The sequence below is a fragment of the Coenobita brevimanus genome, chromosome 77 (assembly GCF_032717465.1).
Source record: "Coenobita brevimanus isolate Jiangsu-jjx chromosome 77, ASM3271746v2, whole genome shotgun sequence".
Lineage (NCBI taxonomy): Eukaryota > Metazoa > Arthropoda > Malacostraca > Decapoda > Coenobitidae > Coenobita > Coenobita brevimanus.
In genome coordinates this window covers 31,162,007-31,185,902 of record NC_137030.1, presented here as the reverse complement: position 1 = coordinate 31,185,902, position 23,896 = coordinate 31,162,007, and the positions used below count along the sequence as shown (strand labels likewise).

The following is a 23,896-nucleotide window of genomic DNA, read 5'->3' as shown; positions in this document are numbered from 1 at the left end:
CTGGGTCACCCCAGTGCCGGCCATTTTTCGACCTTTTTTTGTGTGTGTGTGTGTGTGTGTGTGTGTGTGTGTGTGTGTGTGTGTGTGTGTGTGTGTGTGTGTGTGTGTGTGTGTGTGTGTGTGTGTGTGTGTGTGTGTGTGTGTGTGTGTGGCTAAAATGATAGATTTTGATGTGGAAACAACGAATTTAGCCATTAAAATGCTCACCAAGGGTCGGAAATCAGTTTTACTCAGACCTGCATACTCGTGTACAGGTACCGTATAGCCACTCTATCACGCTCACCATGTATGTGAGAAAGCTGTTTTCTATGTCGGGTATACTCAGGTATTTATGCTGGGAAGGTATAGCAATGTTCAGTACACTTTTCTGATTACTTATTACTTCAGCATCTATCACAATTTGTGTGTCTTTCTCACTGTGAATGCATTATCTTACACTTACTTGAAGATAGGTATAACCTGACTTCATTACGTACAGTCCTGGCACTTACAAGAAGGTATTTACAACTTGACTTCACTGTATAGTCCTTACACTTACAAGAAAATATTTACAACTTACACTTACATGAAAATATTTACAAAATGCCTTCACTATGTACAGCACTGGGTGAGGCACACAGGCAGAGTGAGGCAAAGCGAGCGTGAGGGGGGGAACGAGTGAGTTTATGGCCTTGACAGCCTGGGGGATAGTTGAGGAACAGTTACCTTACATGCCTGCCAATTTTTACCCGCAAATCTTGAAAAATGCGGTCACAGTGAAGATTTTTATTTTAGACCGTTTTAAAATGGCACTGGCACTGGCCGCAGCATTATGTCAGACCGTTTTAAAACGGCACTGGAACACGGCGGGTTAAAGCGTGAGTTATGGTGTAATATAATAAATTTCTAAGGAAAGGCTTTAGATGATGCAGGAGTCTTAACAACTCTTCCATAGCAACTTATCCTGCACACTGTACCTAATCACTGTCCTGTTTGGCACTGAAGCAAACCCATTTATCACACTGTATATACATGCTTGAAACTGTGCTCATATTAATAGGCCTGTATTTATCCATACAGGGCTTTCACTACTGCAAATGTAAATAGTGGTTACTGGATTACCACTACACATACAAATATTCCAGCATGTTATTTTCATCTTACACTTGGAGTTTCGACCACTTTCATTTCGCTTTGTTTTTTGAAGGCTCCAACATCCTTGCATGTGTCGGGTTTGGTACCCAAATGGTGGCTCTCCATGCTGCTCGATCTCTGGCAGCTTCCCTATTCAGTCCCTTATCCCAGAGGTCACACTCAATGACCTAGTCCCAGGTCATTTTCAGTCTACCTCTTGCAACCCTACCCTTAATGTTAACACTTCTCACTTTCTGCACCCAATTATTATCCCCATCCTTTCCATATGCCCAAACTTTACTGTATACAAAAAACACACACACACTTTGCAGACAACAATGAGGCTGTAGGCTTTGTATGGCAGGCCTGGGGCAGCTGTGTCATCTGCCTCAAGGCCATTCCACCAGGGCCAAGGTGACTCAAGGGGAAGACCAAGGAGGCTCAGTACTAAGGCTCAACTGGTGAGGCACGCCATGGATGGAGTCAGGGGGTGGAGGAAAGGCTACAGCACAACAGCCTACTCTTCCCTCCTCACAACACACTGATCTGGAAAGGCAGGTAATTATTAACAATGGGTGGTGGTGGCTGAGTTGGCACAGAGGTGGTCTGCTGTCCTAATGTACACCAAATCAATTTCTGGCTGGGGTAGAGAACAGTTCCAGAATTTGAATTTCATGAAAATTGACTTCAGTGATTACCATAAGACATGCCACCATGTCATTAAAACATCTGTTACTACTACACCAGTGTTGTAAGAGACGGCCCTGGCATATATTTAGTATGGACAGTAAGTGTTAGTGCCAAAATGGTGACATGTGGAGGTATGTGTGTGTGCAGAAAGACTGCTAGGCCTCAGGGAATGGACTGCTAAGCCTGTGCCTTGTGCTGAATGCATTACAGCAAGAAAATACAAAATTACTTAGACTAAAACTACTACACACCTCCCAGCCTGAATGCTGATTTGTGATGCTAGAATATGCTGGTCATGACAATGCAGTGCCACGGGAAGGATACAGAGCTGCAGACTGTCATACTCTGCCACTGAGCCATGTCAAACAGGCTGGAAAGGATGAAAAATGTGGGTCAAGTTGAGGTGAAACAACAACAGCATAGATTATGATTCTCTACTGACACTACAAGCTCAATACAAATGTCCCTCAACTCCCTCCCTATCCCCTGAAAGGAGGATGGTGGACTGCATGGAAAAGACAACTTACTCCTACTTTTCAAGGAGTTCACATTCAGATAGGCCTGTAGCTACAACAAGCCATAAAACAAAATCATCTGGCATCAGCAAGCATAGAACAGTTAACTCTGAGATGACATTCATATAAGCCACTCCTGTCTTGAGTGACTTCTATCTATTTATCTATTGCCAGACGCCACAATCCCGTAAGGGGTGGCCATTTGACTTTGAGTTAGTTGTTTTACAGGGAGGGGGCACTAACCCTCCACCAACCCGCTTGTTGACACGTAGGGAGCACGTATGGTTTGGTTATACGAGTATGGTTACCACCCAGCGTTGTAAATGGTTTCTTGGCTTACAGGAAACCATATGGCTTGTCACTCAATGTAAAGCCACCTGTAAAGGAAAGAAAAGCAATAAGAAGTGACAGGAAAGATGGGAGAAACAGGAAGAGAGAAGGACAGACACAGAAAAAGAACGATAAAGGTTAAGGAAGGAGTAGGCAGCAATACATCACTTGAATGACTTATTACATTAAAAAGACCATGGCAGGGTAATAACAGATGTGACTGCTGCTGTACAATAGTAAAAGCAGAACAAGGATAAAATACACACACACACACACACACACACACACACACATAGTCAGTGGTGTGCCTCTAACATTATTATATAGATTTAGTGCTAGATTGTTTGTTTTAGTTACTGTATTGTGTATTTACCTATTTACCTGTAAATAGGTAAATACACAATATAGTAACTAAAACAAACAAAATGCCATCTACCACTAAATCCATATAATAATGTTAGGGGCACACCACTGACTATGCATTAAACAATTACATTTAAAACTGCATAAAAACTAAAGCTGACTAAGGGAGCCTGCTTCCTTAACAAACGATATGGTAATTCCTTCTATCATACATACTTTCTCTCTAATAACTAAGGAGAGATGATATGAACTAAGGAGAGAAGATATGAGCCATCTCCTGACTCACTCACTCACTCACTCCGGTACACTCAAGCAAAATGTCACCAAGCTTAACAGAGCTGTCTCATAGGGAAAGGATGTAGGAGATGAAGGTACCAAAATTCAGTGATACAGTATATACCGTATATATTTTTTTAATCACCCACACACACACTCCGTACCGAACCAACACGGCCAGTGGCATTACCTAAATTAGTATCTTTGTATGAGTCAAGCTCTGTACCAGGTTAGACTAAATGACTGTTCATTATTAAAAGGAAAAAAATAATAAGTTTAAACAAGACTTGTTCAAACAGGAAAAAGAACCAAGACGAAAGAATACGCTGAGTCATCTGAGGTTTGTTTAAACTACAACAACACGGGGATTGTAAGTACATGCTCTGCACTTTTAGTACTGCAAAATGGATACATACTTTAGTAAAGCAAATTTGGAAAAGAAAAGGGATAAAAGTAAAAAGCAAAATGATGATTTCTACCAAGAACTGGTTGAAGTGGAGACTCACAATAGACTGGTTGAACGTGTAAACAAACTAGAAATGGCTTTCAAAAATGAAATTGATGAAATAAAGAAGCAGATGCACTTGCAAAAGGAAGAAATAGAAAAACTAGGAAGGGAGGCCAATAAGAAAGACACAACCATCAGTGAACTAACAGTGGAATTGAGTACACTTAGGAAGAAAATGAGTGAAATGGCAAGTACAGTAGTCAATCACGAGAGTGTTATGGAAGAGTTCAAAAATGACACAGAAACAATTAGGCAAGTAAGCAGTCTTATTGACCAGAGCAGTGATATTGAGGAGAAGATAACACAGGTGAATGAAGCTGTGCAAAGCTACAAAAATGATGTGGAAACCACATATGCTGAAATGGTGAAAGTAAAGACTTAGAAACAAGGGTGGAGGAAAAAAGCATTAAAAAGGAGGTGAAAAGAATAATCCAAAACAATCCAAAGTTAGTCAGAGATTCAGTAGATATATACAAATCTATAGTAATCACTGGTATAGAAGAGGAAGAAGTAAAAAACAAGATCACAAGAGACAAAAAGGAGATGGCAAATGTAATGAGCTTACTGAAAGAAGTATCAGAGGAAATCTGTAGTAAGACATAGAGGAACACAAAAGGTTAGGAAAATATGAGAAAAGCAAGACAAGACCTCTAAAGGTGACTTTCCAGAGTGTAAACACTGTGGAAGAGATACTAAAAAATGCAAAGAATCTTATGGAAAAAGAGGAGTTCAAAAATGTATGGATAAAAAGATGCCTAACACAAGAGGAACTGGAATTACTGAAAGGCGTTCAAGGGACAGGAAGCTGCCCCTTAACACCTAGCATGACAGTTAGGATTGGGTTAGGTTTGGTATTTGGCTTCATTTTCTTCACCAAATAGTTTGATTTTTTTTTTTTTTTTTTTTTTTTGCCCAATTTCACTCATTGATGGGGGAGGTCTACATAAAAAAAAACATGTTAATTAAAATTATACATAGAAAAATCAAAATTCTTTGGAATGACAAACTTTCATGCTTGTATGCGTATTTCTATAAAACTATAAATTTACGACATCATATAAACATTAAAAACAAAACTGTTTAAGTAGTTTTAATTCTCCAATATATTTTAACAAATATAATTCAGTGCTTGTTCATAACAGCATCAGCCCTCCAAAAATACATGGATGCCATTAATTACTGGCGATTTAAAACACCTACACCTGTTAAATGGCTGACTCGCCTCGGGACCTAAAAATCGAAATATAATGAATTTCCTCCTCACGCCAAAAATTACAACATAATACAGTTAACTGGTCTATGTTAGTCCTAAGCAACTGCCCTTGTACCAAATTATATTCAGCCTTGTATAAAAAATGGATGAGAAAACTATTATGGATTTTAAAACCTACTTCATCACTTACCTGTTAAGGGGACATCTTGGCTCACCGAGTAAACACCGCCCTTTATCCTCCTTGTATACAATAATTACACCCTAATTAAACTACCTTAACCCACCTATATTGGCACTAGACACTGATTAATACATGGACAGGAAAATTACCACGACATTACTTAAAGAACTATGAATTATAACAGAAATATCCACTCACCTTAATCCTCTCGGCCAGCTTCCCGACGGACCCATAATTCCTGCGACTGTGACGTCACATTTGTTCATGAGTTTTACGTATTTCAGTATGGATAACCAGTTTTTCCAAACAATGATTAATGTCAAAATTTAATAAAGAAGCAAGTAAAAATACTCTCGTTGTTTTACATTTCCCTGTACTGTACTTTCCCATTGACTTATTTTACACATCATACCAGAAAGGCCGGATGTTACTGATGCAGGCTATACTCCATTCACTTTATGTTATGCTAGGTGTTTAAGGGGCGGCTTCCCGTCCCTAGATCGCCTACTGTGTAGCTGGGTTTCCTTTCTAGACCGGAGCTTAGACAAATAAGAGAGGAACAGGGCATAAAAACACGGCGACAACCTTACACGTGTATTGACAAATTCCCTAATGTGGAACAGGAAGACTCGTACACAATACACTGATCAAAATGAAAATGGGAAAAAAAGTATGACAGACCAACGGAGTTTTGTCCGAATTAGAGTCATCACTTCTTTGGGCGATCGTACAATGCGTTTACAATGGAAGAATCGAGAGGTAGTATGGAACTGGAATGTATTGGTGTTGTGATGAGGAACGGTAGATTGAGATGGTCTGGGCATGTGGTGAGGATGGGGGATGACAATTGGGTGCAGAAAATGAGAAGTGCGAATGTTGCGGGTAGGGTTGCGACAGGCAGACGGAATAGGGAGGCTGCCAGAGATCGTGCAGCATGGAGTGCTGTCATTAGGCGACCAAGGTCAACGCATGTAAGCATGTTGGAGCCTTTACAAATGAAATGATGATTTATCACTTCCCCATTCCTTAACACCAGCATCTAGCCATCAGGGGTTATTTGCAGTGGAATGACAAAGGATTTGTGAGTCTTTTGGATGTTTATTGATTGTTCTACTTCTAATATTAGCTGAGATACAACGTTTTGAAGGCAATTTCACCCACATTTGAGCGTGGGCAGTCAATAGTCGGTTTAAGGATTAAGAGAATGGTTACGCCTGGCCTTGGCGCCTCATGGTCGCGCCCTTGGAAAGCCATGGCCAGTAGCCGGGCTCCACAGCCGGAGACAGGCGAGAGCAGTCCCGCCGCCCCAGCGTGAGACGAGGGTCCAGACTCCCGACACAGAGGACGCAGAATTCCAGAGAGGCCCTAACGCCTCCCCTGACCTCTGCTCCCTACGCCTGGCCCTGGAGAAGACACACCTGACGGACCCTGATTCGGGTCAGTGCCGCAGTCCCTTCCTGACGACGCCATTTGGTTCTGGGGACCGCAGCCCTAGGGTACTCCAGGCCCTCCCCAGGACGTCCGGGCGAGACCTCCCTACGCCCCGACGGCGGAAGACCTCCACCTCCGGCCGAGACCTGAGCCAGAGATTTCTGGACTTGTTTGGCCGCAGTCCTGAGGGCCACACCCCTGTACCCAGCCCGGAGAATACGGGCCCCTCCGCCACCTGCAGCCCCGGACGAGAGAAGACGCCCCTGCGAGTCGCCCCGTGCCCTGTCGGCAAGCCCTCCCCTGGCGGTGCCCCAGTCCCGGCAGAATCGTCGTCGGCGTGTCTCCTCGCCGCCCCCACCGTATAGTGACTCATGATAGTGTGATATTGCCCTAAGTTAGTGTAACAGTGATGAAGTGACAGAGTGCACCCCGAATATCAGGTCAAGTGTTCACGAGAAGTTAGAAGGGTAATGAATTATACCCCCGGGGCTGAATAATAGTAACAAGTAGTGACATGTAGAGGTGTATGGTATGTAGGAGGACTGCTGGGCCGTGATAGCAGGCTGTGAAGCCTATGCCCAGAGTCGGACACATAAAAAAAAAAAAAAAAAGTGCAGAGTCTAAGTGTTGGTGAACCAGACTCACGGAGTGACGCCTTTATATGAAAGCAGTACGACACTCAAACTAAGAGATTCATATTAGTAAAATATCCAAATGCCCCTTGCTACCAGAAAATAGTAAAGAGAAAGTGTTAGTAATACCCTCCCCCTCATATTACTATAAATATAACGAGACTACCTTACACGCTCCCTTATTGGATCTCCTCTCGGCATTCCCCACGTACGTGAAAACCTAGAATCGTGTTATAATAAGTTACCAAAACCTCCTTGCTATCAGAAAATAACAAGTCAAACTCTCTAACATTAACTCCCACTTTATATTACTATAAATATAATTAGCTCCTCAGCGCGTCGCCTCTCCCCCCCCCCCCCGTGTAGAGTGGTCTCATCAGTGCCTGTTGAACAAGTATCCTGCGAGATGCTGACTGTCTAGTTAAGGAATATAATTCACCAAATACTGTTTGTCTTGTGTCTGACTAGAGGAATACACGTATAAAAGTTATTGCCTGGAGTTTTTGTGTCCTGCCTCTCTCTTATTTGCACTAAGCCCCGGTCTTGAAAGAGGACCCCGCTACACGTTAGGTGTTCTAGGACCGAGTAGTCGGGCCTTTTTCACTTACCATTACACATGTTATTCTTAAGGATTTTTTAAACGGCTGAAATACATGAATATATTTCTTCATGAATGAGAACATACTGTATATAGAGCATATTAATTAACCTTACTGAATAGCAGTCATTTGTGTGTGTGTGTGTGTGTGTGTGTGTGTGTGTGTGTGTGTGTGTGTTCTTACCTTACCTTAGTTGCACACACACATCTCCCCGAGAGTGATGAATTAGTAGTATCAAAAGAATAATGAATTTGTAAATTTCTCAGTCCAAAATTATATATATATATAGTGAAGTCTCTTTTATCCGAAAATCATGGGACTCTCAAAGTTTCGTTTAATCGATTTTTTCGGATAAAAGATACAGTAATAATATGTAGGATACAAGGGAACAGTACTGTACTCACCATCACCCATTTCTGGCGACGTCTAGCCCACCACCACCACCAGCAGCACCCCAAAAGCCACTCATCCATCACCAAAACACTTAATATACTCTAGTGACTACGTATATAACTGCACTTTTGTAACTGTAATAGAAACTGTCAACTTAAAAAATCTTCACCCAAATAAACATAAATATACCTTCGCCAAACAACTGCGTAATTCACTGCAAGCAATTCGAACAAAGTCTTAAACCTAGATATTTTTTCATATTTTCTGTTTCCTTATTCAATCATTTCTACATCATCCACATCATCTCCCACATCATCCAGACTGAGGGGCCTGGCGCAACCAAACCTTGCTCTGGTGACTAGCAGAGAAACCGTAAACTAACGATAGTGGTGCAAAACAAGCCCGCCTTGTTTTAATTTTTGGGTTAGATTTCAGATTTTTGGGGTTAATCGAAATGAGAATGTTTTAGTAAAACTTAAGGTTAATGGCATATTACGGTGGAAAGAATTTCGGATAAAAGAGACTCAACTGTATACACACACACAGAGAGAGAGCCAGACGACTTAATCCTGTAGGGGATGGCTACAAACAAATTGCCTTCCTGTTGATCTGTCCCCTACCACTTCATTGCCCTCCCCGCAGCTCACCTCCCTTTCTCTCATATACCTTTTCATTCCATCTCTTCATCTCATCCTCGGTTTCCCCTTCCCTCTCTCCCTTTCCACCTCACTCACATACACTCTCATCATTAGTCTCTCACTCTCCACCCCCTCCACATGGTCAAACCACCTCAAATGTATTTTGACTTTGGCTTTAAAGTCTGAGCTGAGGGAGAAGTAACGGTTCAGTCAGTGATGATACACAGTGTTGTTCTGTATGGTAGGAGAGATGTCGTAGTGGGTATTAGATGGGACGGAGTCCCATGTGGGGAGACGTACGACATCACTGATCTAATATATTGTTCATAAAGTAGAGTGAGTGTTTCTTTTCGTTGTCCAAAGGCTGTCTCTATAAGTGACTTCAGTGCGTTGAGTCTGGGGGTGCACCGGAACTTGACGTCCTGTATGTGGTCCTTGAAGGTCCAGTCTCATATGTCACTCTAGTGTCTTAATGGAGGGTGTGTGTGTGGCTGACGTACATTGTTGTGATGTTTGGGGTGTTTGAGTATCTGTGGCCAAACCGCTGCTGGTTGATGGGTGTAGTGGTGGATGTGACTGGAGCAACAGAGCCTGTTGTCCTCTACCCCTTCCTGAAGTGTGTTAAGTCTTGCCGTATGCAGCCTGTGTCTGTGATGCATGTGGTTGTTATTATAATGTCATTTGCGTATAAGGCAATGCTAGTGGGCTGTAGGGGTCTAACAATATCATGCATGTATAAACTGAATAGTTTGGTAAAAAGAAAAGGAGCCTTCTGAATCTTGTCAGAGAATCATGTTCGTGATGAAGTGTAACATGTGCTTGTCTACCAGGTACGTACTTTTTGCATGCAGCGTTTGGCGTTGTTTTCCATGTGTTGTAGATTCTGGTGATTAGTCTGTGTCAGGGGATGGCATTTATTGCATTATGAAGTGTATGTTGTCCGAATCACGTGAAGTTGATCCTGTCAGATACGCGATGTGTGATATTGGTCGGTAAGGTGTTGTGGTGTGTTGTGCTCTAAAGCCGTGTAATGAAGGAGCAAGGGGTACATGAAGTGTGACTTTGCCCAGGATCAGGCGTTCACTTATCTTGGGTCTGCCAGAAGGATGTGTTTGGTGTTCATTTACTTTAAGAATAGTGATAAATTCCATGTTTCCAAATACTAACAATGAAATATGTGTGCGAGTTGTTGCTGATGTTTGTGAGGGCGTGGGTGCGGGGTGGTCCTAAATGTTTCAGGTGCAGGTTGCTGATGCCGTCTGGCCCTGTGCTTTTTTGTTTTCTTGGTAATGTTACGTGTCTGTTGTGGAGTGAAAGGGGTCACGTTGTGATCTCGAGGAAGGGACTGTTTATGTAGAGAAGAATGTTTTTCAGACCCAGTGTGTGTCAGTGTGAGGTGACTTATGTTTGTAAAGTGTATCACGAGTATGTCCGCGTGTTCCTTGTAAGAAAGGATGTGTTGGATGTTGGAGGTGATGACAGCGTTAGTCGTCGAGGGGCCTAATTGTGATTTGGTGATACTGTTAAGTGTTTTGTAGAGTTGAGAGGGATCTGTGGAGTGTCTTGGTGTTGTTATAAAAACTCTTCGGTGTTCTGTTTTCATTGTGTGTGTGTGTGTGTGTGTGTGTGTGTGTGTGTGTGTTCTTACCTACCTAATTGTTTTTACCTAATTGTATCTTTACAGGAATGAGTCAAGCTCGTACTGTCCCGTGTCTTAAACCATATTTATCGTACATATCCTTAAATTTGTGAATTGTTTTGGCACACACTATTTCATTCGGTAGTGCATTCCATTGATCAATTGCTCTGTTTGGGAAACTGAATTTCCTTACGTCCTTATCACCTCTCTTCTTATGCAGTTTTTTGCAGTGTCCTCTTGCTGATGCTTCTCCATATGTTAAGTAATCATTTATGTCTATTTTCTCCTTTTTATTGCTGGACCCTTGTGATGATGTCCTGAGTGTGTAGGGGAAGGTTATGTTTGAGTGAGTCGCTCTGTCCTATAAGGCAAGCAAAGGAAAAGAGGTGTGTGTGTGTGTGTGTGTGTGTGTGTGTGTGTGTGTGTGGATTTCATTGTTTTATTGCTGGACCCTTGTGATGATGTCCTGAGTGTGTAGGGGAAGGTTATGTTTGAGTGAGTCGCTCTGTCCTATTAGGCAAGCAAATTCCTGTGTGATGTCTGGTTTGTAGTGTCTTGTGTTGCCTCGAGGAAAGTGGCTTTGGTCTGCGTTATGATTATGAATTTCGTAGTGCGCCGGTCAGTGTTGGTAATGGGCGTGTTGTTTAGTGTGTTGAAGTGTTGTTTTGTGTCCTGGGTGAAGTGTATCTAGTTAGCTCTCTCGTAATGGTACATACGGTTAAATAAAGCATTGCGCAGATCATGTACGAAACAATATGACAACGCAGGTGATGTGTGTTGCCTGTGTATTAAACTGAGGTTCCTTGAAACATTACGAAAGGGATCAGATCCTTCCTAGGTGATCCTTGTGTGTGTGTGTGTGTGTGTGTGTGTGTTTTGTATACTCTCCAGAAAGGGTAGAAAAACAGATGATCGATGGTTTTACAGTGAGTGTTGTTGCTGTTAACATTTTTTCCTTAGGCAAATATTTCTGAAGAGAGACTATCTCCTATGGTGCTAAAGTTCAGTTCTTTCTTAATGCTGTAGTAGTAAACAAAGCAGGCATACACATCCACGAAACGTTACTCAAAAGTAATTTTCAAACGCGTCGTCCACTTCCATAATATTAAGATGGATTTTTTTTTTTTTAGATACTCTTTGCGGCAGATGCACACCTCCAAAAAGTATCATGGACACTTGGAGCGAGACACTCTGATCACAGGAGATGGCTATTGCAAAACACCTGATGGTTCCACTCCACGTTGGTAAGCCTGCATTCATTGGGGTGAATCATGTCGCATACCTGTGACATTTTCTAATCAGTATATTTATCATAATGTTCAGATGATAAAAATCAATCTTTTGGGAGCGTCAGTGCTTTCCTTACCATTCACACACCAGCTGTAGTGATCATTTCATATATAATCTGATCCATCCTAAGCAATACATTTGGGGGCTAATGTACAGTCGATCAAATGAGTATCGCTGCACACTTTGCTCTAAACAGTTATACACCACGGACAATGGCTGCTGGAATATGTCCGATGTTTATTCAACACGCTGACAAATCTAATTTCAAAAGGATGACAAAATAGCATGCTTGTGACAAAATTCAAATCGTTCTTGCTGTAAACATACGCCAATGATGATAGGCTAATCTTGAGTTATTTTAATCATTTTTGGACATCACTGTATCCCTCCAGCACGATACATTTTTGATCGACTGTAAATGTGTGGATATTTTCTGTTGATGTTTCATTTTTGCTGGTGAGGAATGATAAGCAGACGATTGCCCTTTTTAGGCTTCATTAAGAACATGTAGTTTTCGAGTGCCAGGGTCTCATGTCCTGGAGGTATCCTGAACTCAGCTGCCAGTACCAGCTTTGCCAGGGCCACTTTGGTCTCTACCAAGGCGAACCGCATCCCTAGAGAGAGAGAGAGAGAGGGAAGTAACGCAAAACAACCTTCATTAGATCATTCAAATACAAAACCGGTACTAGGTAGCGCTGGGACCCCTCTGTCTTTTGGGCCCCCAGTTAAAAATATCTATCAGTCTATTGGCAGACGCCTCAATCCCGTAAGGGGTGGCCACAAACAAATCGCCTTCATGTCGCCGTGTCCCCCGCCATCTCACCGCCCTGCTCCCAGCTCACACCCCCTTCTATCATAAATCAATAAATAAATGAAATAAGTAAATATGTAAAATAACTTTTTCTATATCAGAAATTAGGTTCAGATGAAAAAGTAGTGGAATAATTGAAAAAAAATCATGTGTGATATAGGCCTAATCATATATATATATATATATATATATATATATATATATATATATAAACCACCAATATAAACAATTACGGACTAATATATATATATATATATATATATATATATATATATATATATATATATATATTATATAGAGAAAAAATATAAAATTCGCTCCAGATTTTATAGTTCTAGGCAATGCTTGAAATATATTTGGCACAGAAAGCACTCTAATAGTTTCGGGTCCGGTCGTGTGTTTTTTTTTTTTTTTGGGGGGGGTAGGGGGTAGTCTAGCATGCCCCAAGGTATAAACCCGCTTAGAGCAACCAGAAGGCTAGAACCGACACTTCAAATATTTACACCTTCAGTTCCATGACATATCGATTCGATCTTTCTATTTCCAGACAATCTTGTTCAAATTTGGGGAAATTTTTCAACTGGAATAGTTTTAAAGACTTCATGAACTCGGCAAAGTTAGAATTAAATGAGTATAGCAATGCATCCTTAATAATGTATTCTGTAATTTTTACCTAAGTATAGTTTGGTATAGTTTCTATCATTTTTTTTATATTGAGATAAAGTGCGTTAATTCATGCACAATATTTTAAACCCAGAATATGCAATAATAAACTATACAGTTTTTACTCTAAGTTGGCTCAGATTTTCGTTTTGCAGCTTATTTCACATAGCTTAGTGACAAAGATAATACTACAACTCTACACCCATTCCACAGCACTTCTTGACTAATATAATATTCTGGTTTTAAGCTAGTGCCAAGAATCTGCATTTAAGGAGGAGAGACGACAGTTTTAGGCCAAATTAGAGTAAAAAGGGCATAGTATTCTCACTGGGTTGGGAGACTCTTGTGGCACCTCTTCCTTTGTCACATATTTTTCCCGGTCAGATCTTCATATTCTCTTAAACTGTATTCATATTTTTCTGGCATGGACGTCCATCTATCTATTTATAGCCAGACGCCATAATCCCGTAAGGGGTGGCCGTTTGCCTTCGAGTTACGTTGTTTTACGGTAGGGGCACTAACCCTCCGCCAACCCACTTGCTGATACGTAGGGAACACGTATGGGTTGGTTATATGGTTACCACCCTGCGATGTAAATGGTTTCCTGGCATACTGTGCAGGACACCATTAGTCCTGTCACTCAGCATAAAGCTCCTGACAAGGAAAGAAGAGTACAGTAACAAAAAGCGACAGGAAAGATGGGATAAGCAGAAATAGAGGAGGAGAGACACAGAAAAAGAATGATAGAGGTGAAAAAGGTAGGTAGCACTACATCAAGCGAGTGGATGGCGGTCACATAAATAACATGGACGAAAATACCGCATGCAATATTGCTGAGAAATACCAAGAAATTAAATGGTATAAACCAACAATAGGAAGTTCATTTAGCTAATGAGAACAAGAGCACAAGTGTCATAGGGTCATACCCTTATCACCTTTCGAGCATTCGTAACACTTTTTCCCAAACGATTTATTTTCTGTGTTACATCTTAATACGGTATTCTTTTAGGTGTTACTAAGGCAAAAATTATCGATATTGCAAAAGTTTAAGCAGCATGCAAGAGGCTATTTAGTTGTCGCGTGCAAAATAAATCGCATAGGCACAGGTGTTACGAAGGTTCCTCAGGCAACGAGAATACGAGTGATAGACTTCTACCTATCTGTCTATTGTCAAAAGCCATAATCCCGTAAGGGGTGGCCGTTTCTCTGAGTTAGTTGTTTAGCGGGAAGGGGCACTAACTCTCCGCCAACCCACTTGTTGACACGTAGGGAACAAGTATGGGTTGGTTATATGGTTACCACCCAGCGTTGTCAGTGGTTTCCTGGCTTACAGGAAACTATTATACCTCTCACTGAATGTAAAGCCACCTGAAAAGGAAAGAAGAGTAATAAAACGTGACAGGAAAGATGGGAGAAGTAGGAAGAGAGGAGGACAGACAAAAAATATATATGATACAGGTGAGGGAAGACGTAGGCACCACAACATCAAGTGAGTGGATGATGGTTGCCACCACCTACCGATAGACTTGCGAGCTTAAAATGGTCTCTAGAATTTCTTTCTTAGCAATGTATTTTGACTATTTCATATAAGTATATCTGTTGATTGTTATAATCAACACAGATCACATACAGTAATTAACAAACAGGACTAATAATGTGGGATATGCAGAAATAAACCACTTAGGAAGAGGCGTTAAGGAGTCTTCCAAAACCATGAGAATGCCAGCTAGCAACACAAAGGCATGTGTTTGTTTACCAGGGCAGATCCTTGGACCGTCTCCAAAGGGCATGTAGGTGCAGTTTCTGATTTTGTGCTTGTTCTCGGGCAGGAAGCGGTCAGGGCAGAACTGGTCTGGGTCGGTCCAGTAGGCGGGGTCTCGGTGAATGCTATAGAGGGGACACTGGATCACATCACCAACCTTCAGGTGGACCTTACTGCCGGGGATGCTGTTTGGAGGAAAAGTTACAACCATATTATTAACCCTTACATGTCGAACCTGTTTGTGCAGATGATATTCAAAGCATCAAGTGAATAACAAATGAAACTCTGTACTGTAATAATTTGAACGCAATACGTAGTACAGTACATATTAGCAATTTCACATGCTTCACTTGCATTAGTACCACTTGAAATTGTTCTGTGAAGCCATTTGCTGTGTTTGGGCCATTATTTCACATATGATGCAGTCATACTGGTTATATAACGACTATGGTATGTCTACCACCACCACCACTAGTAGTAGGAGTAGTAGTAGTAGTAGTAAAGAAGAGGTGCAAGTGAGCATAGTTAACTGAAAATAAAACAGTTCATAATCTCACTGGTAATCCTTGGTGCACACACGGCTGAAATAGTGCACTGATGGGTACATCCTCAGGGACTCTGTGAAGACGGAGAGGAAAAGAAAATTAACCGACTGATTAAAACTTGTAATATGGCTGCATAACATCGATAGTCAGTGCTCCCGAGCACCCACATAAGATACAGAAAATGCAAAGTAGATGTTGCATATCAGTGAAAATAGCAGTAAAAGAGGATTCATCATCATCAAGGCTTCTTTTCCCACATAAGGAAGGAGTGAATAGAGTGCAGAGAACAAGAGCAAACCTGGTGGAATGAGACCTAACCCTAAAGTCTGCACATTTCAGTGGATCACACTCTCACTCACCATTCAAACCCCAGAATCTTGAGTTTCCCTCACAGGCTTAGATGTTCACACTTAGGCACTGCACATTACCTGTCTGCTAGAGTCAGTGCGATGGATACCACATTACGAGTGAGCGGGGTGCAAGGAGGGAAGGGGAAGCGTATAGCTTTTGTTACAATATTCTTCCAACCAGCATGTAAGAAAACTGTAACGTATTGATCGCATTTACGTATCAAAAAAAAATATATATATATATATATGACAAGATGAAAGGGAACTATTTTGGAAAGCTGTGCGTATGTGTGGTGCAGTCGGAAAATTGTTAAATGTGGTAAAGCGAGTGGCGTAATATCAGCGTTGGAGTAAGACAAGGGTATGTGATGTACCCATGGTTGTTTTACATAACTTACAGTATATATATCTGGGTTATTAGAGATGTTGAAACTCAGAACTGTGGAAAGAGGGATGTGCATGATAATAAATTGTGAAGGGTGGGGTTTCTTTAATGTAATACGTGCAGGTGACGCTAAACTCCTTGCTGGTAGTTAACAACAGCTTTGCAGATGGGTGTAATGTTCTGAATGTCCGTGAGCGTAATGTTTAGAAGGTAAAACGTAGAAAAGAGATGGCTGTTGAGAGAGAAAGTAATTCTCAGTGTGATGTGGGTAACAGACACTAGTTGGTGAAGGTTTTCAAATATCTCGGTTCTTGAATATAAAAATGGGTTAGGCTTATATGCGAAGGAAACAGCACAGGGAAGGGGAGTGGGACAGGGAAGGAAAGTGGCTGGTGTCATGCAAGTTGTTACAAAGCTGAGATCGGAGTGTGGAGACTTCAAGAACACTGCACTGAGGTGTGTTATACCCATTTTTACGAACGTGGCCTAAAACTGACATCTCTCCAATTTGAATGACTTGCTGTAGCAAGAGATTAACACAGGAACATAGCTCTAGCCACGAGGAAGTGCTGCAGAAATGATGTAGAGATAAAGTATTGCTTTACTCAGCCATCGAGCTAAGGAAAATAAGCTGTAAAAGACTGAAAATCTGGGCCAAGTTAAACGGACAAGAGTACAGGACCCATATCAACATTTCAGAGTACTGACGCGTTTTCTGTTGTGTTCTTGCGCCCTCTAGTGAGACATAATGAAGCTGTACCTACTAGTAACTCCACCAGTTTTAAAAATCTCCAAAGAGCTGGATACCGTCTTCTGTGACTGGCAAGAATACAGTGAAGAAATACATCAGTCTGATGGGGTTAACTTGCGGTAGTGAGACCTTGGCCCATAGTCTCGTAGCTTAGGGATGCTGCGTATCTCCTCCAGTCCTTATACCGGGAAAGAAGCTTAAAGAAGTACATTACAATGGAGTAGGAAAGAAATCAAACAACACACCCAACAATTCTTTCGAGATGATGATGATGATGATAAAGACTTAGTATCAAGCTATGCCAACCTTTAATGACGGCTTCGAGTAGCTTGGCCTCCATGATGCCCTGGTAGGTCAGCTCCCCGTTCTCCTTTACCAGGTCCTGCAGCTCCTGGCGAAGGCGCCGCTGCTGGTGCGGGTTCTTGGCCAGCAGGTGTGTGGTGCTGGTGAGGCAGGTGGCCACGGTGTCGAGGCCAGCGAACAGGAACATAATGCACTGAGCCACGATCATCTTGTCACTCAGACCTGGCGTGGCACACCGTACCAACTCACACTGAGATTCATTCTTAATACTGAAGTCACCTTACTTCTGCAACCTGAGTACGTTACTTATTGTTCATTCGTAGCAACTAATACATAGCTGTTTATTCTAGTTACAGAACTTACCTTAACTCTTGCAACGCCATAGCAACTCATACATAGCGATTTTTTCCAGCTCCAGAACATACCTTAACTCCTTCCCCCCCACCCCCCCGAGTACATCATTTACTGTTTACTCTTACTGCCGCCGGAGGAGCTGCTGGAGTGTGACGCCTTAACGCAGTGGCACTGACATGACAGGGTGGCTTCACTGCATGGGCACACAAACGTCCCTCACTTCCCCCCCCCCTGTCCTCCCAAAGGAGGATGGTGGACTGCACGAGAAGCGTAACTTAAGCCTGCAGTCCACTGAGTTCACATTCAGATAAACCTGAGGTTGCAACTACTGCTACTGCTATTACTACTACTACTACTGCTTTTAATAATAATAATAATAATAATAATAACAATAATCCATCCATCCATCAATCCACCCATCAGCCAATAATAATAATACCGGTGGTAATAATAATAATAATAATAATAATAATAATAAATAAATAAATAAATAATACAGTAGCAGTACCACCACCACCAACACCACCACCACCACCACTACTACTACTACTACTACTAATAATAATAATAATAATACAGTACTAGCGGGACTACTACCACCACCACCACCACCACTACTACTACTACTACTACTACTAATAATAATAATACAGTACTAGCGGGACTACTACCACCACCACCACCACTACTACTACTACTACTACTAATAATAATAATAATACAGTACTAGCGGGACTACTACCTCCACCACCACCACTACTACTGCTATACTCCTCGTTCTCCTCCTCCTAGCACTAGTGACTGACCTGGTTTGTCGGGGCGAGGGTTGCTCGGATCTTCCCGTGCCTCCAGCATGATGTCAATAAAGTCTCCTCGGTACTGGCCACCTTCTCTGGCCTTGATGCTCTTCTCCACCACCTCCCTGAAGAACTGTACCGGCTTGATGTCCATGCTCAGCCTCAGAGTTTTTACTACTATCGGAAACGCGTACAATATGAAAAACTTTATTGCCATGAGTGGGGAGATGGACAACACCTCTTCTGCCATTTCAACAAACATGGGTTTATCTTGTCCGAAAGAGTTGCAGTCAATGCCATAAACACAGGTGGCAATACTATCCATGAGGAACTTTTCAAAATTAGACATTATATCAACAGAGGGATTTTCTTCAGCTTCTTTAAGACAGGAAGAAACCAGTGTGTTGACATGTTTAGACACCAGCGGGTACATCCTCTGTATCTTGACTGATGAGAACATCGGAGACATAACAGAGCGCAACACCTTCCATTTGTGACCCTTCACTGAGCCAAGCATGGACGCAACGTAGCTGTCTGAGTCTCCTCCGGCAAGTGACTCACGGTCCGTAAAATGTTCAAAGTCCTTAATTAGCATCTGCCTGAGCAAGTCCGGGTCACACACTACCAACACAGGACGCATAATCTCGTACAGGCCGAAGTAGGGACGATTGGTGTAAGAGTGGTATACCTGAAATGAAAGTAAATAATGTCAGCCTCAGAAATGTATGATAAATTTACTTTTTAAACCCTAACTTGGCCTTGATTATCGTCCTTTTGCAGTTTATTTGACAGGTCAGCCGTAGGAAAAGATAATACTGTGGCTGTACTATATATCCTTTCCATAACACTTCTTCGTGGCTGGCAAAGTATTCTAATGCTTATCTATTGCCACACTTAGAAATTTAGAAAAGGTGGCAATTTTAGGCGAGTTGAAGTGAAAACAGTAGAAATGAAAACAGACATATAGTACTGCAGACATGAATCTCATGGATAATTAATTTCTCTGTTTTAGTGAATTTGGTGGAACAATGGAACTCTCTTGTGTAAAAGAATATTATCGTTTCAGGTGGAGTGCCTCTGACCCAGTGTTTAGGATCTTAGGAAAGCAGGTGTGGTAGTAATACCTGTAGTAGTAGTACTAGTAGTAGTAGTAGTGGTAATAGTAGTAGTAGTATAGTAGTAGTTGTTGTTGTTGTTGTTCCTGGTGGTGGTGGTGGTGGTGTTCTCGTAGCCTCAGTTTCATCTGAAACGTGAACCCGATGGACTACAGGCTGAAGTTCCCCTCATCTTACAATCCACCATTCTATTATCGGGGATGGGGAGGGAGTTGAGGGATGTTTGTATAACCAGGCAGTGGAGCCAGCCAGCTATACTTAAGTAGGTGCCACCACGTGAAGGCGTCCCTCCAGTACCAAAAACAGGTGAAGGCAAACAGCAGAACACAAACCTAATCCTGTACTGAGGCGTTTAGATTGTTTCAAAACCTTCTTACGTGACTTTTCAGCTTAAACAAATACTGTACTTTGATACTATAATCATTCTTAATCCGCTTATATGGTGAGGATGTCAGTTTTCTCTCTTTCATCCACTTTTTACATCGCTCATGTCAGTCACACCCTCGCATGGTTGCAATGCTTAACTTTTCATTTATCTTTTATGCACTTTAACGTGACATTCCTATGTGTGTGTGTGTGTATATATATATATATATATATATATATATATATATATATATATATATATATATATATATATATATATATATATATGAAAAAACTCACTTCTTCAGCATACTAATACTAATAATAATAATAATAATAATAATTATTATTATTATTATTATTATTATTTAAGAGGAGCCTGTGGAGTCACATGGAGAGACAGGCTGACGAATGAGGATATAAAGGAGCGATGTGGTGTCGATGTGGATGTGATAGGAAGCGTTATGAGGAACACACTGAGGTGGTTTGGCCATGTGGAGAGGATGGAGGGTGAAAGACTGACGAAGAGAGTGTGAGTGAGGTGGAGCGGGGAAGAGGGAGGGGGAGGCCGAGGATGAGATGGAGGGATGGGGTGGAGAGGTATACGAGAGAGGGGGGTGTGAGTTGGGAGTAGGGCAGTGAAATGGCGGGGGACAGGGCGACTTGGAGGCGATTTGTTTGTGGCCACCCCAAAGGGGATTGAGGCGTCTGGCAATAGATAGATAGATTATTATAAGGCGCTCCAGTTGGACTGAGCCTGTGTGGGTTTATATCCAAGGGGTGGTCGAGGTTTATTGTCCACGTAATGCCACTCAGGGATGAGTGACGCTTGTCACTCATATCTTAAATGTCAGGACCAATTTGCCTAGTCCCGGGTTCCTACGCTCTTCATGGGGATACACAGGTTTAGATGATGATGATGATGATGATGATGATGAAATAATAAAACTTGACAGGCTAATACCTCACCTGATCAACATAGATCCAGCGTTGCACACTGAAGGACTTAAGCTTGTGAAAGTGGCCGAGGATGGGCAGGAAGGGTGGGCAAGGGACTCCTCTCGACGACCAGTAATTGTGTCCCCATAGTATATAGCAACACAGCATCATCACCACCAACACCAGCACCACCCACGCCGCCAACATCCTGACACATTCACCTGGAAAAACAGTAATTCATCCACAAAACATCACATACTGTAAACATCTGTTGAAGGAGAGGTGTTTGTGGCGAGGGTAACATTGAGCAGTCTGTTTCTCATAGCTGCCTCAGGTGTTCGTTCTTTTAGTTGCTTTATTTCACGTAGGTCAGTGACAGAAAGAGACAATACTACAACTCTGATTCCTTAGCATAGCTCTTCTTCGTGTCTGGTGTTATGTTAATGTGTTTACTTCATGCTATAGCTCAGTGTTCAAGATGGAGATGTGTCATTTTGAGGCCAATTTAAAGAATTAACATTATTGGACCGTACATTCTCTCTCATCCCTACGTGTCAGGTGGGGTTGGTGGAGGATTAGTGCCCCTCCCTGTAAAACAATTAACTCTAAGCCCTTGGCCACCCCGTTTGGGATACATGGCGTCTAGCAATGAATGAATGAATGAAACATTCTCTCTCTCTCTGTCTCTGTCTCTGTCTCTCTCTCTGTGAACATGTTTATTTACTGCAAGATTGACACCGTAGCAAACATCCTTTATGATCTTTATCAGGTTGAATTCCTGTAAACAAATGTTCAGTTTATTGCACCAGCTACTTTCCGTTCTTGTGTCACTCTACTTTCCACTTCTTTTGTGCATTTTCCTCTCTTTTCTATTAAGATACGATGCGCCAAATAAATCGCTTAGAAGGGGAAATTACCAACACTCCAAACCCACTCGGAATATAAATACAAAGGGTCCTGTACCTATACTTGAATACTACGTGGTGGTTGTGTTAAATCCGATGAGCTTTACCTATGAGGTGGGAAGGAGTCTCCTTGGTTACTAGTCAAATCAACCCTCCAGTCTGACAACACCTGGTTATCAACTGACCCAGAAGAGTTAAGGATCTTGGTCAGGTTAGAACAAAAGCACGACAGAACATGACACAATGGATATATAGATTTCCTAACACCTCTTCCTTAGCGATTTCTTCCGCAAATTACAGCTCATTTTCCTCTTACATATTACTGATAAAAACTATATCAACATTAAAACTATGGAAATAGCCTACAAGAGAATGCAAAGGTGGAAGATACAAAGTAAGTTGCTACGGAAGAAGTACTACGAAGCCCCAGCTATAAGCCTTTTCTAATGCTACAGTGAGCGATTTATGCAATTTTTTTTCGACAATAAAACGAAATAACATACAAGATAATGTTGGGCTGTAATATGCCAAATAAATCGCTACGGAAGAGGTGCTACGAAGCCTTCTGTAGAATACTGACCTTACTGTGAGAGCGAGAGAGAGAATATACTGATCGTTCTCCTCAGTGGCGGAATTGGGAGTGAGAGTGGGCGGTAGAGGGCGAGGCGGGCCCAGTGTTGCCAAATCCAGTGCCAAGAATATCGCAAAATTTGTTCTTTGCTTTCAAAAACCGCAACATCTGAGCATAGGAATTTCTAAAGGGTCGTGAGGGAAAAAAAAAAAAAAAAAAAGCTCTAGAATACACTGAATCTATGTAAAAGACTCTAGAAGATCGCTGTAATTCTCTCCGCTAGAGGTAAAATTTGTCGCTAACTGGAGGTGAATGTATCTACATCTAGCAGGAAAAACGCTAAGATGGCAATACTCAAGCTCTGATGCAACTTACATAAAATAGGCCAATGGCACAAGACAATATTATGGCCCAATATCCTTTCTATTGCATTTCTTCATGACCAGCATCATATTCTAGCACTGATCTCTTGTTACATCTCATATTCAGGATGGAGAGGTGGCATTTTAGGCCAAATTCGAGTAACAGGAGTATAGTGAAGTCAGTGCTAAAGGTGGCACAGGAGGTTTCGTAGCACCACTTTGTTTGCTATCCATTGCACTTACTGTACTTCGGTTTTCTTGTGTTATATAAATCTGATAAATATCGACATAGTTTGCGTCAGTAATGTGCAAGAGAATACTCAGATATAATACTTAAAAAAAAATCACAGTGCAAGAGCCATAACGAAATCTTCGAAGCAAAATATGTACAGTATAAAGCTGTGACTCCAGTGTTCTTCTTTATTTTCCCGCTTTTATATAGGGTCGATGTATTTGACCAATCGTCGCCTTACAGCTGCTCTGCGCCTGCTCCCCTGTCAGCCCCTTGTCTCTCAAATCTTCGTCACACAATCCATTCACTTCTCTTCGGCCTTCCCCTCTTCCGTTTTACTTGTACTTCCATTTCCATTACTCTCATCCCCACATAAACCTCATCCCCTCTCATCACATGTCCATACCAATGTAGTCTTCTTTCCTGCATCTTCTTGGATTCCTCACCCATCTTCACAGTCCCTCTGATCCTCTAATTTCTAATCCTATCCAGTCTGTCACTCCACACATCCATCACAACATTCTCATCTCCGCTACATCCAACTTTTCCTCTCGTGCTTTCTTCACTGCCCACGTCTCAGCCCCGTACACCAAAGCCAGTCTCACCACCGTTTTATATACCCTACCCTTATGCCTCATGGTGATTCTTCAAGCGCTCCCAATACATTCCCTCAATTCCTCCATCCCACCTGCACTCTGTGGGTTATTTCCGCATCGAAGTCTCCATCCTCTGTCACCATCAACCCTAGATATTTAAATTTCTTCACTCTTCAGTCTCTCTCCCTGCAAACTAATCTCCGGACTTTGAACTTCGTTGAACCTCAGGGATTCCGCTTTCTTCATACTGATCTTCATTTCTCTGTCTTCCATAGTCC

General features: G+C 41.9%; 1 protein-coding gene across 1 annotated transcript in view; it reads right to left on the bottom strand.

The window, feature by feature from the left end:
- LOC145408524 (cytochrome P450 9e2-like) overlaps positions 1-21,159 on the bottom strand; it is a 47,274-nt gene extending 26,115 nt beyond the window's left edge. The window contains exons 1-6 of the mRNA XM_080279255.1: positions 20,983-21,159; positions 18,542-19,220; positions 17,385-17,603; positions 15,605-15,665; positions 15,042-15,232; positions 12,288-12,425 (exon numbers count right to left, since the gene is read on the bottom strand). Of these exons, the coding sequence (XP_080135381.1) occupies positions 12,288-12,425; positions 15,042-15,232; positions 15,605-15,665; positions 17,385-17,603; positions 18,542-19,220; positions 20,983-21,159 (1,465 nt within the window). The remainder of the gene's footprint in view (positions 1-12,287; positions 12,426-15,041; positions 15,233-15,604; positions 15,666-17,384; positions 17,604-18,541; positions 19,221-20,982) is intronic.
- Between the last annotated feature and the right edge of the window lie 2,737 nt (positions 21,160-23,896).